Genomic DNA, 17,473 nt, shown 5'->3' on the forward strand with positions numbered 1-17,473 from the left:
TGAATCGGCGTCACACACGCCGATTCAGCGATGTCTGCGGGAGATCCAGCGACGAAATAAAGTGCTGGCCTTCTAGCTCCGACCAGCGATCTCCCAGCAGGATCCAGATCGCTGCTGCGTGTCAAAAACAACGATATCGCTAGCCAGGACGCTGCAACGTCACGGATCGCTAGCGATATCGTTGTGAAGTTGTTTAGTGTGAAGGTACCTTTAGACTTTCTCTTCCCTATCTTTGGGATTGGGACAAAAAGAAGAGAGGGAGATCTCCTGATATCTGAGAAACCGTGATGCCACTTTTGAAAGTTAGGCTGAGTGAATCTTAAGAATAACCCTATCCTGTAAGCTTTGTGTGAAGCGAGGTCTGGCTTGACAATGCCTGAATGTCACGGACTCTACGAGATTTTATGAGCGCTACAAGAAGTGATGTTTTAAGGGACAGGATTCCCAGTGAAGTATCGGACCAGGAGGTCTGGATAGGGCTGTAAGGTCCAAGTTTAAATCCTAAGGAGGAGTAAACCGAGAGGGGATGGGTCTAGACCTGGCCAACGCTTTGATGAACCTGGATATCCCCCCGATTCCCAGCCGGGTCGTAATTGTACAGGGCCCCAAAAGCCAAGACTTGAACTTTTAAAGTATTTGTGGCTAGCCCCTGTTCCAACCCCATGTGCAGAAACTCTAAGACGGCTGTTATTGGAAACTCCCTCTTCTAACTTGGAACCTGAAAATAAGTTCCTCCAGGTGTCCCCCATGCAGATTGGTGGTTCCTATATGATCTTCTCCACTCCTGGAAACATTCAGAATCATTATTATGGTTAACTAGCTGAAGAGCCCGGCGTTGCCTGGGCATAGTAAATATCTGTGGTTAGTTATAGCACCTCACTTCTCTTATTTTCCCATCATGCCTCTCATTTTCCCAATCACATCTTTCATTTTCCCCCCTCACATCTCTCATTTTCTCCCTCACACCTCTCATTTTCTCCCTCACTCCTCTCATTCCCCCCTAACACTTGTCATTTCAACCTCACATCTGTCATTTTCTGATCACTCCACTATTTTTCCTCACTCCTTTCATTTTGCACTCACACCTTTTCACCTCACACCTCTCATTTTCACCTCATCACCTCAGTATATACATGTTTGTCATCTCCCTTATATATAGTATACATCTGTATGTCATCTCCTGTATATAGTATATACCTGTATGTCATCTCCCCTGTATATAGTATATACCTGTTGTGTGTCATCTCCCCTATATATAAGTATATACCTGAATGTCATCTCCTTCTATACATAGTATATACCTGTATGTCATCTCCTCCTGTATATAGTATATACCTGTGTGTCATCTCCCCTGTATATAGTATATATCTGAGTGTCATCTCCTCCTGCATATAGTATATACCTGCATGTCATCTTCTATATATAGCATATACCTGTATGTCATCTCCTCCTGTATATAGTATATACCTGTGTGTCATCTCCCCTGTATATATCTGAGTGTCATCTTCTCCTGCATATAGTATATACCTGCATGTCATCTTCTATATATAGCATATACCTGTATGTCATCTCCTCCTGTATATAGTATATACCTGTATGTCATCTCCTCCTGTATATATATGTACCTATATGTCATTTCCTCCTCTATATAGTATATACCTGTGTGTCATCTCTCCTGTATATAGTATATATCTGTGTGTCATCTCCCCTGTATATAGTATATACCTGTGTGTCATCTCCTCCTGTATTAGACCTCGTTCACACATTATTTGCTCAGTATTTTTACCTCAGTATTTGTAAGCTAAATTGGCAGCCTGATAAATCCCCAGCCAACAGGAAGCCCTCCCCCTGACAGTATATATTAGCTCACACACACACATAATAGACAGGTCATGTGACTGACAGCTGCCGTATTTCCTATATGGTGCAATTGTTGTAGTTTGTCTGCTTATTAATCAGATTTTTATTTTTGAAGGATAATACCAGACTTGTGTGTGTTTTAGGGCGAGTTTCGTTTGTCAAGTTGTGTGTGTTGAGTTGCGTGTGGCGACATGCATGTAGCGACTTTTGTGAGATGAGTTTTGTGTAGCAACATGCGTGTAGCAACTTTTTGTGTGTTGAGTTGCATGTGACAGGTTAGTGTAGCAAGTTGTATGCAGCAAGTTTTGCGCATGGCGAGTTTTGCGCGTTGCGAGTATTATGTGTGGTGCCTTTTGAGTATGTGCAAGTTTTGTGTGAGGCAAATTTTGCATGTGTTGCAACTTTTGTGCATGTGGCAATTTTTCCGCGTGTGCAAGTTTTGCGTGTGGCGAGTTTTTCATGAGGAGAATTTTGCACTTGTGGCGAGTTTTGCAAGAGCCTAGTTTTTGCATGTGGCGAGTTCTGCGCGTGGCGAGTTTTGAGTGGCGACTTTTGTGTTTTGACTTTTATGTGGCGAGGTTGGTGTATTTGTGGTGAAATGTGTGCTGAGGGTAATATGTGTTCAAGCACGTGGTAGTGTGTGGCGCATTTTGTGTGTGTTCATATCCCCGTGTGTGGTGAGTATCCCATGTCGAGGCCCCACCTTGGCAACTGTACGGTATATACTCTTTGGCGCCATCGCTCTCATTCTTTAAGTCCCCCTTGTTCACATCTGGCAGCTGTCAATTTGCCTCCTACACTTTTCCTTTCATTTTTTCCCATTATGTAGATACGGGCAAAATTGTTTGGTGAATTGGAAAGCGCGGGGTTAAAATTTCACCTCACAACGTAGCCTATGACGCTCTCAGGGTCCAGACGTGTGACTGTGCAAAATTTTGTTTCTGTAGCTGCGACGCCTCCAACACTTTTCCTTTCACTTTTTTTCCCATTATGTAGATAGGGGCAAAATTGTTTGGTGAATTGGAACGCGCGGGGTTAAAATTTCACCTTACAACGAAGCCTATAACGCTCTCAGGGTCCAGACGTGTGACTGTGCAAAATTTTGTGGCTGTAGCTACGACGCCTCCAACACTTTTCCTTTCACTTTTTTCCCCATTATGTAGATAGGGGCAAAATTGTTTGGTGAATTGGAAAGCGCGGGGTTAATATGTCACCTCACAACGTAGCCTATGACGCTCTCAGGGTCCAGACGTGTGACTGTGCAAAATTTTGTTGCTGTAGCTGCGACCCTTACAACACTTTTCCTTTCACTTTTTTCCCCATTATGTAGATAGGGGCAAAATTGTTTGGTGAATTGGAACGCGCGGGGTTAAAATTTCGCCTCACAATATAGCCTATGACGCTCTCGGGGTCCAGACGTGTGACTGTGCAAAATTTTGTGGCTGTAGCTGCGACGGTGCAGATGCTAATCCCGGACATACACACACACACACATACATTCAGCTTTATATAGTAGATATGAGGAGTTGAACCAGTGAAGTCTGGGTCACCAGACTTTTGACAATTGCCACATATTAGGGCTCAGAGTACTGGCCCCCGACCATCTTCCCCATATTTCCACGAGGAGGGGACTTGGAGAAGTGACACGTGCCTGTTCAGAATGGATTACCCAGTCATGCACCGCGGTGTCTGCTCGCATCATAGGGGCGCGCTCACACCACACGTGTGCACTAGCCTCCGGCCCTGGACTGCGGGAAGATCAAACCAAGAACAGTTAGCACATGTACGTATAATAGGCAGAGCATTAGGATGTACACACATTACTCATCCAGGAGATCACGTCTATTCCGAATCCTTAGATGACTAAACCCCAAGTAAGGGTTGGATATTATTGAAACTAAGGAATATGCCACCTTGCAGGTAATATCACCTGACAATACCAAAGTTGGGCTTCTCATTAGAAGCGCTGAAAGGGAAACGTGGATCATCACTCCTGTTTTACTGATATTACACACATATACATATCCTAAAAGGCAATCTTCTCAGTGATATTTAACCCCTTAGTGACGGAGCCAAATTTTTGAACTCTGCAACGCTTCAACAAATCCAAGTGATTTTGATATTGTTTTTTCGTGACACATTATACTTTATGATAATGGTAATTTTAGGTCAATATGTTTTGTTTTTATTTATAAAAAACATCAAAAATTTGAGAAAAATGTTAAAAAATTAGCAATTTTCAAACTTTGAATGATTATCCCTTTAATCCAGATGGCCATACCACAGCAAACCATAAATAAATAACATTTCCCACATGTCGGCTTTAGATCAGCACCATTTGTAAAATGTTATTTTATTTTGTTAGCATTTTAGGAGGATTAAAAATGTAGCAGTAATTTTTCATTTTTTCAAGGAAATTTACAAAATTTATTTTTTTAGGGACTTATCCATGTTTGAAGTAACTTTAGGGGTCTCATATTTTGGGAAACTCCCAAATGTGATACCATTTTAAAAACAGCACCCCCTGACATATTGAAAACTTCAGTCAGGTAGTTTATTAACTCTTCAGGTGCTTTACAGGAATTAATGCAAAGTGGCATGGTAGGAATGAAAATGTGCATTTTACCACCGAAATGTCTCTAACTTCTGAACAGATTACTACAGCAATCAGACTCTAAGGCCGCTATTTGGTCATGAATTGCCATGGCAAACATCAGGACCACAAAATCCAGATCTGAGGGCACCAATTTGGTTAAATAGGAAGCCCCCACTCTCTGTTAACCATTTATAATGATGTAGTCACTATTGGCAGTAGCATCTAAGGGGTTAAACAGAGTTGGACGGTGCAAACACTGATCATGCCTGATGCAGCAAGTTGTCAGCTATAGTGTACAGCTGACAGCGGCTGGATTGTTACCTGTATGGGGAGGCTAGTCTCTTATATCTCAGGTCAGTTAAAATACGTATTGGCTGTCATTAAGGGGTTAAACACCCAGACAGCCATGGAGGGAGCAACCATACTCTATGGCTAGAGAAAAGTAGGTTTTTTCCCACCACAGAGGAAGATTATCTACTGTGAGGCAGTGGAACTATGGGTTCTCAACTGTAGAGTCCTGGATACAGTTTCATTTATCTTAGGAGCCCTAAGAGCAGAGAGTATGTGAACCTCTGCCACCTGACAGTGCTGCTGATTCGTTACAAGGCACTAAAGGCAGAGATGCCGTCCCTGGTAACCATAATACAACAAAGTTATGGGACAAGAATCTGTCTACTGGATGTTGGTCAAGGAAACTAGTCTGATAGTCGTCCTTTTAAAGCTAATTATGAAAGAGACCTGCCTTTAGCACTCAAGGTAGTAGCTCACTTGAGAGATCTGTTCCAAACGGAAAAACTGCTAATTTACTAAGCCAATTCAAGCATAGCTGTTTATATTGCTAAGTCCTGTTGTAAAGAATAAAGCAACAGAAGTTTGATCTGGGTCCAAAAACATGAGGACTCTATAACCAGAGTTGAGGGCCAAACAAAACGTGAAGTGGTAGGCCGACGATACAATGTGCGACCACACAACAAGGCACAAGTCAGAAGGTCTACCCCAAAGGCCTACAGCCAGAGGCAAAAAAGGCACAAGGCCCGAGGTACTATGAAGCACAGAGCCACTATGAGACACTAATGATACTCCATGAGGCACAAGGGAACAGAAGCAATACGATGCAATAAGATGCACATAAGCACTATGACACATTTTGATGCATAGAGGCGCTATGAAGCACTATGATGCAATATGGGCAGCACGGTGGCGCAGTGGTTAGCACAGCAGCCTTGCAGCGCTGGGGTCCTGGGTTCGAATCCCACCCAGGACAACATCTGCAAAGAGTTTGTATGTTCTCTCCGTGTTTGCGTGGGTTTCCTCCGGGCACTCCGGTTTCCTCCCACATTTCAAAGACATACTGATAGGGAATCTAGATTGTGAGCCCGATGAGGGACAGTGATGATAATGTGTGCAAAAACTGTAAAGCGCTGCGGAATATGTTAGCGCTATATAAAAATAAAGATTATTAAATAAAGGTTATTATTATTAATATGAAGCACTATGATGCAATATGAAGCACTATGATGCAATATAATGCATAGAGGCACTATGATGCAATATGAAGCACTGATACAATATGAAGCACTGATACAACATGATGCACAGAGGCACTATGATGCAATATGATACACAGAGACACTCAATATGATGCATAGAGGCAAGCAATATAATGCATAGAAGCACTATGATATTATACAATGCATAGAAGCACTGATACAATATGAAGCACTATGATACAACATGATGTATAGAGGCACTATGATGCAATATGATACACAGAGACACTTAATATGATGCATAGACGCAGAGGCACGCAATACAATGCATAGAGGCACTATGATGCAATATGAAGCACAGAGGCACTATGATGCAACATAATTCACAGAGGCACTCAGTATGATGCATAGAGGCACTCAATATGATGGATAGAGGCACTCAATATGATGCATAGAGGCACTCAATATGATGCATAGAGGCACATTAATGCAATATGAAGCACTATGATACAATATGAAGCACAGAGGCACTATGATGCAACATGATGCACAGAGGCACTCAATAAGATGCATACAAGCACTATGATGCAATATGAATCACTATAATACAATATGATGTATAGAGGCACAATGATGCACAGATTCACTCAATATGATTCACAGAGGCACCATGATGCAATATGAAGCACTATGATACAATATAATGCATAGAGGCAATATGATGCCATATGATGCACAGAGGCACCCAATATGATGCAATATGACGCACAGAGGCACCCAATATGATGCACAGAGGCACTATGATGCAATATAATGAACAGAGGCACTCAATATAATGCATAGAGGCACTATGATGCAATATGATACATAGAGCAACAGCCATGCTTGAAGGTGCCAAACAAGCCCACAGTTACAAGCAAGAGAGCAATTGCTCAAAGTTCCGGATAAATCTCCACTCTGAATAGTACATCTCATTTGTCAGACTGACCCCTCCCGAAGGAGCTAATTAATGAGCCGCAGCTGGAGGGCAGTCTTCATGGAGAAAATATGCTCCATTAACACCATGTGTCCTCCCAAGGCATGGAATAGATAAGTTGCAAAGAAAAGTGAAACACCTGTTTGTCGAACCAAAAAATAAAAAACATGCTTCCAAAAAGTCACTCTGAAGCCCAATCATAAGGCTCTGTGCAGACAAGACATGCAACTAACGGAAGTCAAATCATGAGATGTAGCCTAGACATATGGCCTTACTATAGCCTAGAGGTCCAAGTCCTAGCTGCGTATATGTGAAAACATACCTCGGCACATGAGGGTCTGGGCACAGCTTTTGCACAAAGGCATGAGACTAGAATCAGCCCAGAGGTCTAGACCATCAACAGATCCAGGAAAAAGATGTGCACACTGTCACTAGGTTGGTGCAGGCATGAACAAAATAGTCCAAGTATAAGAAAAATCAGCCGCACTCAAATGGTTGAAAGTTAAGCAAACTGTGTAGTTTCTTTATTAACACAAACAATAAACATCACCAGGTGCTTTTTTAGGAGGTAAATGGGTGGCGGACTATTCAATTCGGGTAACGTTTCGACCCCAGCGGGTCTTTATTAAAACCTCACTTATGCCAAAGAGGTAGAGGAGAGGAGAAAGAGCCGAGTTCCCATAGGCTACATCACCCACCAGGCGGACGTGCTTCCACACAACTCCACCAGAGCTGCCCTATGGGAACTCGGCTCTTTCTCCTCTCCTCTACCTCTTTGGCATAAGTGAGGTTTTGATAAAGACCCGCTGAGGTCGAAACGTTACCCGAATTGAATAGTCCGCCACCCATTTACCTCCTAAAAAAGCACCTGGTGATGTTTATTGTTTGTGTTAATAAAGAAACTACACAGTTTGCTGAACTTTCAACCATTTGAGTGCGGCTGATTTTTCTTATACTTAGACCATCAACAGAACATTCCACCATGCACTCACCTTTGCTGGCTCCATACCCGCTAGAAAAACAGGGGGAGCTGGTAACGCCGAGAGCCCATCATGAAAGGGAAGCGGTGTCCCGTCAGGAATGCTGCATTGCTGCCAATTATTTTCTCTCCTGTGCCCCACGAGATCCAGGAAACCAACCTGTTGCCTGTCTCGTTCTGCACTTTCGCGTTCTACCGTGGAACACAAGGCGACCTTATGCCCCGGCGTCCTGCTCTGACGTCAGCGGAAATGCGACAGCCGTCTCCACCGCGCAACTTCCAGAAGTAGCGGTGGCTTGCCGGCGTCGGTGCCGAGAGCCTCCACTGTGGGAGGAAGCGGCTCTACCCAAGAGCCTTGCCCGCTCGCTGGTCTCTGTGGCTGAAGGACCCCCACCCAGGAGGGTTTCAGCCTGAAGATCCCGAGAGGCAGCATGCGGCAATCCTCTTCTTTGCCGCCTCTCCCCACACACCCTTAAAGGCCCGCTGACCCCAGCGGTGGCGCCTCAGGATACCGCGCCAGCCGAGGCAGGGAACCCCCGCTGCCTGGGTCGGTCTGGCCAGGCCTGGCATCCCACGACGATCCTCAGGTATGATCCTTGCGTCGACTGTAGGTTTCCCATCAGGTACAGGAAACCAACTGATGCAGGAGATAGGTACCACCCTTTTTATCTGTAGGTTTCCTGTCCTTGATGGGCGGATCCCCTCTCACCATGGTCGCGTCATGGGGGACAGAGAAAATAAAGTTGGATCCAAAACGGCCGACTTCAAAATGGCCGCCATGGTCACCACCCATCTTGAAAAGATTTCCCCTCCCATATACTAATGTGTCACAAACAGGGAGTTGATATCACCAACCATTCCGATTTTATTTAGGTGTATCCATGTAAATGGCCCATCCTGTATTTTGTGTGACACCACTCTCTGATTTAAGAGTACAAAAATTAAAAGTTTGAAAATTGCAAAATTTTAATTTGTTTTGCCAAATTTCCATTTTTTTTCCATAAATAAATGCAAGTTATATTGAATAAATTTTACCACTAACATGAAGTACAATAAGTCACGAAAAAATAATCTCTGAATCAGTGGGATACGTTGAAGCGTTCTAGAGCTATAACCCACAAAGTGACAGTGGTCAGAATTTTAAAAATTGGCTTGGTCATGAAGCACCAAATTGGCTTTGTCAGTTAGGAATCAATTCATTTGGAAACCTGCCTGAAGAAGGAGCCTCTGTGCTCTGAAAGTTTGCAAACATACCTTTATTAGCTAAGCAGAAAAAAATGTATAACTCCGAGAATATTTTTGTCATCGTTGAGCATGGTCATGGTCGATGTCTGACCATTATGATTCTCCAGGTCATTACGAGATAACAAACATGTATAAGTTCTTTTTTATTTAAGCGGTGAAAACAAATCAAAAGTTTGTAAACAGGAGAAAAAAAAACATATTGCACCATTTTCAGAGACCTGTAGCGTCTCCATTTTTCGGGATCTGGGGCAGGCTTATTTTTTGTGCACGGAGCTGACGTTTTTATTGACACCATTTTTAGATAGATAAATGTTTTGATTGTCTGTTATTGTGTTTTATTGTGATGTTGCAGCAACCAAAAAAAAGTAATTCAGGCATTTAAATTTTTTTTCTCATTACGCAGTTTACCGATTGGATTAATTCTTTTTATATCTTGATAGATCGGGCGATTCTGAACGCAACAATACAAAATATGTATTTTTTTTAATTGTTTTATTTTGAATGGGGTAAAAGAGGGGTGATTTGAAATGTAATATTTTTAAATTTTAATATTTTTGTATTTTTTTTTTACTTTTTACTTGCTTCAATGGTCTCCATGAGAGACTAGATGCTGCAATCATCTGATCACTTGTGTAGCAGAAATGCTCACTTGATATGAGCGCCGACCGCTGAATGGCGCTCATAGCTATCCGGCTATGACAACCACAGGGGTCTCCTGCAGACCCTGGGTTGTCATGCCAACCCGCGGCAATGTGGCATGGGCAGAACTAAGACGCGCATCTGGTTTGTGCGAGTTAAATGCCGCTGCATTTACCTAGTTAACAGCCGCGGGTGGATCGCGATTCCACCCTCGGCTGTTAGGGGCACATGTCAGCTGATTAGATCAGCTGTCATTTGCAGGAAAAGGTGCAGGCTCAGCGCCGCAGCCCGCACCAAGAAGGGAGAGGTGTACTACAACGGACAGTGCACTTCATTAAGGTCATTAAGGGGTTAAAGGAGTATATCAGAGTTCCCCAATTACACTGATCACCAGAACAAAGGATTTACATTTTTTTCTTTATCACTTCATTGGGGGACACAGGTAACCATGGGCGTATGCTGCTGTCACTAGGAGGCTGACACTAGGCAAAAAAAAAAAGAGCTAGATCCTCCCCAGCACTATACACCCACTGACTGGCACAAAGCTCGTCAGTTTAAGCTTAGTGTCTGTAAGAGGTAGACCTGGATCTGATCCCAAATTTGTCTTTTCCTACAGGTCTCGTTTTTCCCATTAATCTTTTTCCTTTTCTTTTTTATGTTATTCAAGAGCAGCAGGGTGTAAATTTCTAGTATAGAGATCACCAGATCACCACTCTTCTAGGACCGGGTAGGCTCTATCTAGGCTACCTTTTTTCTTCCTAGGTCCCCTCCTGAGAAGCAGGCCTTCACATATGCTCAGACCTGTCTCTCTCCTGCCCCTTCCCCACTATCATTCACTAAGCCTGTGTCATTTGTAAAAGAAAGTGGTCCATAGGTCAGGCTTCAGCCTACTGCCAATTATGCACTCCTTATACCATGCTGGCATCACAGGAACCCTCCGCTGCCCGGGACGAGTCCACTCTCCCTCCTCCGGAATGGGCCATGGCTATCTCTCAGTCTGTGTCTGACCTCGCCAGGATTTCTCAGTCCCTGGTCCAGGTCCAAGAAAGTCTACCCAACCTTCCCGCTGCCACCAGTGCGCCGATCGCTTCATAGGACGATTCGCAGGCATCCCGTCACCACTCTCACAATGGCAGATCGAGGGTTAGGTCTAAGAAAAGAACATATTTGAATACCTCGTCCAGCTCTCCATCCCCATCCATGTGCTCCAGGATGCACTTCATATCCCACGCCTCTTGATGTGGCCCTGGGGTCTAACTAGGAAAGCAGGTGAAAGTCTGAGAACGACAAGGACCAGACCACCAAGATCCAGGATTTGGTTGACAGCCTTATATCCGAAGTTAACCAAACCCTTAAATGTTAAGGAAGACTAGGGTTCTCCTCAGGGTTCTCCTTGATGGAACACGAGGAGTTTCTCTATTCGGTGGATATTCACGCCGCGTATCTCCACATCCCGATTTGTGTGCCGCATCAGAGATTTCTCAGTTTTGCGGTTTAGGGAAGTCATTATCAGTTCACAGCTCTCCCCTTCGAGCTGTCCTCAGCTCCGAGGGTGTTTACAAAGTTGATGACGTCAGTCATGGCCATCCTGCATTCCAGGGGTATTGTCATTTATCCTTTAACTGGACGACCTTTTAATCAAGGGGCCGTTCTTCCGAAACGGCTGCCAGAGTCTTCAGATTACCCTGGACACTCTGGGCCGGCATGCCTGGATACTATAGTCAACAAGATGAAGTCTTCGCTGTGTGAGGCAGTGACTGGTATTACATGTGAGGGTCACTGTATGTTCCCCCCATGATGCGCATGGAGGCGTACTGAGCCCATGGGAGTGCATTGCAGTCACAGGCGTAGCTGTGGTTGTAATGCAGACTAAAGCGAGTATAGGTCTTGGACATGCTGGTTGTCCAAGGCAGATTTAGGGAAAACCTGCTCTGGGCTTTTGTGTTTTGAAACAGACTGCAGGATGGTAGTCGTGCAGTCCATTTCATTCCGGTGTCGGTTTTCCATGTGGCTGAAGGCCACAGGTTCATTGGTTAAAAGCCCTGCAGTATAGGGTTTGAGTGTGTCAGGGTTAGTGTCAGTTTGGTGTTTAGAGGAGTACAAAGCAGTCGGCTCTGCAGAGCTCCACGCTGAATGAGGCAACACAGGCCAGTGGAGCCAAACAGCCAGGAGAGCTGAGATGCCTTGCACCCACAGTGTGCACAGCGGTGCGGTTGCCCATGGTAACTGGTCTTGGAGGTGGACTGTCTTGTACCCGGCGGTGAACCGGAGGTGGACTGTCCTGTGCCCGAAGGAAGATTGGCATGTTAAGTGACTGAACTGGAGGATATGGTTCCCGGCTGTGAACCGGAGGATATCGTGTGCTGTCTAGTACTGTGGGTAAAGAGACATTAACACGGAGGTGAAATCGCAAACAGCAACCGGTCAGAGGTGGACTGGCGTGTTTTGTGACTGTAATCCAGAGGTTATGTGCCCGGCTGCAATCCAGAGGATATTGGGTGTTGTGTTTATATGAGTTGGACATAAATGCTGTGAAGTGAACGCATTAAAGAGACTTTTGTTTCGAACTTTGCTGGGTCACTGCCTAAGTGTGCTACCGCTGCATTACAGCTGATTCCAACCCAAAAAAATACTTTCCTGGAGATGTTGCTCGACACTACCCATGCCCAAGTCTTTCAACCGGAAGAGAAGATTTTGGCTCTCCACCTGGGAATCTGTTCTCTGAAAAGCCCATTTTCTCACCCCTTTCGACACTGCATGAGTGTGCTGGGGAAAATGATTGCAGCCATGGAGTAAATACACTTTGCCCAATTCCACACCCGTCCGCATCAGCTGGCTCTATTATCAGCATGGGACAAGAAGGTGTCGTCCTTGGACCATCCCATTATCCTACCCCCTAGAGTGTGTCAGTCATTTACATGGTGGACTCATCACTCGTACATTCGCCTCAGGAGATCATTTCTTCCTCTCCATTGGAAGGTCGTCACAACTGATGCAATCCCTTCATAGTTTGGGGGGCAACATTTCTGTATCACGCAACCAAGCGCTGCTGGGAGTCCTCGGGAAGTTACCCCATCAGTCAATCTCCTGACTATCAGGGCAATACATAGTAACATAGTAACATAGTTAGTAAGGCCGAAAAAAGACATTTGTCCATCCAGTTCAGCCTATATTCCATCATAATAAATACCCAGATCTACGTCCTTCTACAGAACCTAATAATTGTATGATACAATATTGTTCTGCTCCAGGAAGACATCCAGGCCTCTCTTGAACCCCTCGACTGAGTTCGCCCTCACCACCTTCTCAGGCAAGCAATTCCAGATTCTCACTGCCCTAACAGTAAAGAATCCTCTTCTATGTTGGTGGAAAAACCTTCTCTCCTCCAGACGCAAAGAATGCCCCCTTGTGCCCGTCACCTTCCTTGGTATAAACAGATCCTCAGCGAGATATTTGTATTGTCCCCTTATATACTTATACATGGTTATTAGATCGCCCCTCAGTCGTCTTTTTTCTAGACTAAATAATCCTAATTTCGCTAATCTATCTGGGTATTGTAGTTCTCCCATCCCCTTTATTAATTTTGTTGCCCTCCTTTGTACTCTCTCTAGTTCCATTATATCCTTCCTGAGCACCGGTGCCCAAAACTGGACACAGTACTCCATGTGCGGTCTAACTAGGGATTTGTACAGAGGCAGTATAATGCTCTCATCATGTGTATCCAGACCTCTTTTAATGCACCCCATGATCCTGTTTGCCTTGGCAGCTGCTGCCTGGCACTGGCTGCTCCAGGTAAGTTTATCATTAACTAGGATCCCCAAGTCCTTCTCCCTGTCAGATTTACCCAGTGGTTTCCCGTTCAGTGTGTAATGGTGATATTGATTCCCTCTTCCCATGTGTATAACCTTACATTTATCATTGTTAAACCTCATCTGCCACCTTTCAGCCCAAGTTTCCAACTTATCCAGATCCATCTGTAGCAGAATACTATCTTCTCTTGTATTAACTGCTTTACATAGTTTTGTATCATCTGCAAATATCGATATTTTACTGTGTAAACCTTCTACCAGATCATTAATGAATATGTTGAAGAGAACAGGTCCCAATACTGACCCCTGCGGTACCCCACTGGTCACAGCGACCCAGTTAGAGACTATACCATTTATAACCACCCTCTGCTTTCTATCACTAAGCCAGTTACTAACCCATTTACACACATTTTCCCCCAGACCAAGCATTCTCATTTTGTGTACCAACCTCTTGTGCGGCACGGTATCAAACGCTTTGGAAAAATCGAGATATACCACGTCCAATCTACCTCTCACTTCTGCACTGGCAAACCTCCTCACAGGCCATCCGGATCGCATCCAGTCACCCAATGCCACGGTCATGGCGTATATAAGCCACCAGGGCAGAATGAGCAGCAGATATGTTATGGCGGAGGCCTCTAGGATTCTAGTCTGGGCTAAAAATCACGTAACAGTAATCTCGGCAGTCCATGTTCTGCGAGTAGAAAATTGGGCCACCAGCTTTCTAAGTTGCCAGGGTCTCACCTTCAGAACTGGCAGCTCTCTCCTGTCATTCTCCTTTTCTCGTTCTCCATTAGGAGAAGGTTGTCCTCAGATCGGTTCCTTCCTAAGGTATTTGCCTCCTTCCACATCAATGAGGATACCGTTCTGCCTTCCTGTTGCCCTTCCCCAGTTCATCCCCTGGAAAGGTCTCTCCATAAGCTGGATCTAGTCAGAACGGTTTGTCTCTACCTCTCTAGGACAGCTCCTTTTTGGCACGCTGACTCTTTGTCATTCGTGATGGTTGTCGTAAGGGTCTACCAGCCTCAAAATCTACCATCGCTCGTTGGATTTGTTCAGCTATCTTGGAGGCATATCAGGTTAAGGGAAAACCACACCCTCCGGGTGAGAGGGCTCACTCCACCCTGGCGGTGGGGGCCTCCTGGGCTGTTCGTCACCAGGTTTCTACGTCTCAAATTTGCAAGGCAGATACCTTGTCTTCCCTTCACACTTTTTTGAAAAGTTCTACAGTTTGCATTCCTACCCTTTGGCGGATGCCAGCTCGGAAAGAAAGGTTTCGCAGACAGCGGTCATCCGCCGTCAGACCTGAAAATTTATTCCCTCCCATGACACTGCTTTAGGACGTTCCATGGGTACCTGTGTCGACAATGAAGCAATAAAAAAGAGGGATTTTTGGTATTCACTGTAAAATATTTCTTGGAGCCTTCATTGGGGGACACAGCACCCTCCCTGTTTTGTGCCCTCGGTTGGGCCTGTTCATTTTTTGGGTTTTCTATAGTTGCTTCTCCTACTGCTTTTTCACTAACTGATGAGCTTTGTGTCTATCGGTGGGTGTAACCTGCTGGGGAGGAGCTACTTTTTCTTTGCCTAGTGTCAGCCTCCTAGGGACAAGCAGCATACACCCATGGTTAACTGTGTCCTTTAATGAAGGCTCCAAGAAAGATTTTACGGTGTATACCAAAAATCCATCTTTTTTTGCTGGGGAGACCATGGCCAAGAGTAGTTACAAGAAGCAGCAGGTCGGGCATACCTCCATACATGGTTAAACAGCAGCGATCGGAGCTGTGAGAGGCAGATGTCGGCTGTGGATCACAGCTGGAACCTGCCCCGTATGGAACAGACTACGCTCCCGAGCACAAGTCCCCCATACTGGTGATGAGAGGAGGTGCCAGTGGTGGGATCCACACCGAACTAACAATTACACCTAACCAGCTGATTACGTGCTCAGGCTAGATGACCCCTTTAAATCACTTACCATGCAGACGCATATCTTTCCAGCCCAAGACACATTTCTTCCAACTGTGAAACGTTTTTTGCATGTAGTTGGTTGGAACATTTCTGAAAGATCAAACAGATCACATGGTTGAGCCCCCAAAAATAAAAAAAATAACAGATTAATATACTCGGATCGTCCTCTGACATCCGAGTGGTTATGTTTGGTTACATGGATTAACTACTGTACTTTAGCAACCGTGTCTGAATAATACATCCAAACCCTAAAGGGAGTTCCCCGATTACCTAAAACTACAAAGGGAAGGACTTATCTGTCCACCAGTCACCAATCATAAAATACCATTCTAAGGAAATCGGTGGAATGCATCAATACCAAGGTGCGATGGCTCTTACCCAATGTGGTCACTCAGCTCATCCCATTTCACGTCGCCGTAATCCTTCACATTCTTGTCATATAGCCTGGAAACCAGACAAGACAGGAGATTATCTGACTATATTCACAATGTACAAGGGCTCAGCGGCTGAAAGGCTTGTATACATACATATATCGATCAGACTGGGGTGAAAACCATGTATGTGGTATATATCTAGACCAGAATGGGGTGAGCTTATGTATGGGGTGTGCTTATTTATGGGGTGTATATTGACTGGACTGGGATGAAGCCATAAATGCGGGGTGTATGTAGACCAGACAGGGATGAGACCATGGATGCGTGACATCTATAGACTGATTTGTGGTGAAGCAGTGAATGTGGGGTATCTGGGGTATCTATAGACTGAAATGGGATGAGGCCATGAGTATAGGGTACATATAGATCGGACTGCAGTGAAGTAGTGAATGTGGGGTATCTATAGACCGAAATGTGGTGATGCCATGGATATAGGGTGCATATAGACAGGACGGGGTGAAGTAGTGAATGTGGGGTATGTGTAACCAGAAGCGGGGTGAGTACGTGAATATAGGATATGTATAGACCAGACCAGGGTGATTCTGTAAATGCGGGTATACACAGACAGAATCGGGCTGAGGCCGAAGATATCTGGTGCATATACAGATATTTGATTTTTGGGTCACATAAAAAAGTGTAATTGGTTTAAAATCTCAGTGATCAAAAACACAGGGGATTATTAAAGGGAAGGTGTCATAAAAAATGTAAAGTATTAATGTTACTTTTTTATATATTTGTTTTTAATGGAGAAAATATGAAAAGTAATTAAAGATTTTGTATTTTCCACTTTTAACCCCTTCACCCCCGAAGGTGGTTTGCACGTTAATGACCAGGCCAATTTTTACAATTCTGACCAGTGTCACTCTATGAGGTTATAACTTTGGAACGCTTTAACGGGTCCTGCTGATTCTGAGACTATTTTCTCGTGACATATTGTACTTCATGATAGTGGTAAAATTTCTTCCACATGACCTGCATTTATTGGTGGAAAAAAAATAAACTGAGCAAAACTTTGAACTTTCATATCCTTAAATCACAGAAATATGTTACACAAAATAATAATAATAATAATGGTTAATAAAAAACATTTCTCACATGTCTACTTTACATCGGCACAATTTTGGAACAAACATTTTTTTCGTTAGGAAGTTATACGCGTTAAAAGTTCACCAGCGATTTTTCATTTTACCAACAAAATTTTACAAAACCATTTTTTTTAGGGACCAAATAACATTTGAGGTCACTTTGAGGGGTCTATATGCTAGAAAATACCCAAAAGTGACACCATTATAAAAACTGCACCCCTGAGGTTGCTCAGACCACATTCAAAAAGTTTATGAACCCTTCAAGTGCTTCACAGGAATTTTTGAAATGTGGAAAAAAAAATGAACATTTTTCACAAAAAAATTACTTTAGATCCAATTTTTGTTATTTTGACACGGGTATCAGGAAAAAATGGAGCCCAAAATTTGTTCTG

General features: G+C 44.1%; 1 protein-coding gene across 1 annotated transcript in view; it reads right to left on the bottom strand.

Moving 5' to 3' along the window:
• TTF1 (transcription termination factor 1) overlaps positions 1–17,473 on the bottom strand; it is a 174,865-nt gene that overhangs the window by 17,016 nt on the left and 140,376 nt on the right. Inside the window, exons 11-12 of the mRNA XM_069747579.1 lie at positions 15,941–16,006; positions 15,570–15,652 (exon numbers count right to left, since the gene is read on the bottom strand). Of these exons, the coding sequence (XP_069603680.1) occupies positions 15,570–15,652; positions 15,941–16,006 (149 nt within the window). The remainder of the gene's footprint in view (positions 1–15,569; positions 15,653–15,940; positions 16,007–17,473) is intronic.

Source organism: Ranitomeya imitator, chromosome 2, assembly GCF_032444005.1.
Source record: "Ranitomeya imitator isolate aRanImi1 chromosome 2, aRanImi1.pri, whole genome shotgun sequence".
NCBI lineage: Eukaryota > Metazoa > Chordata > Amphibia > Anura > Dendrobatidae > Ranitomeya > Ranitomeya imitator.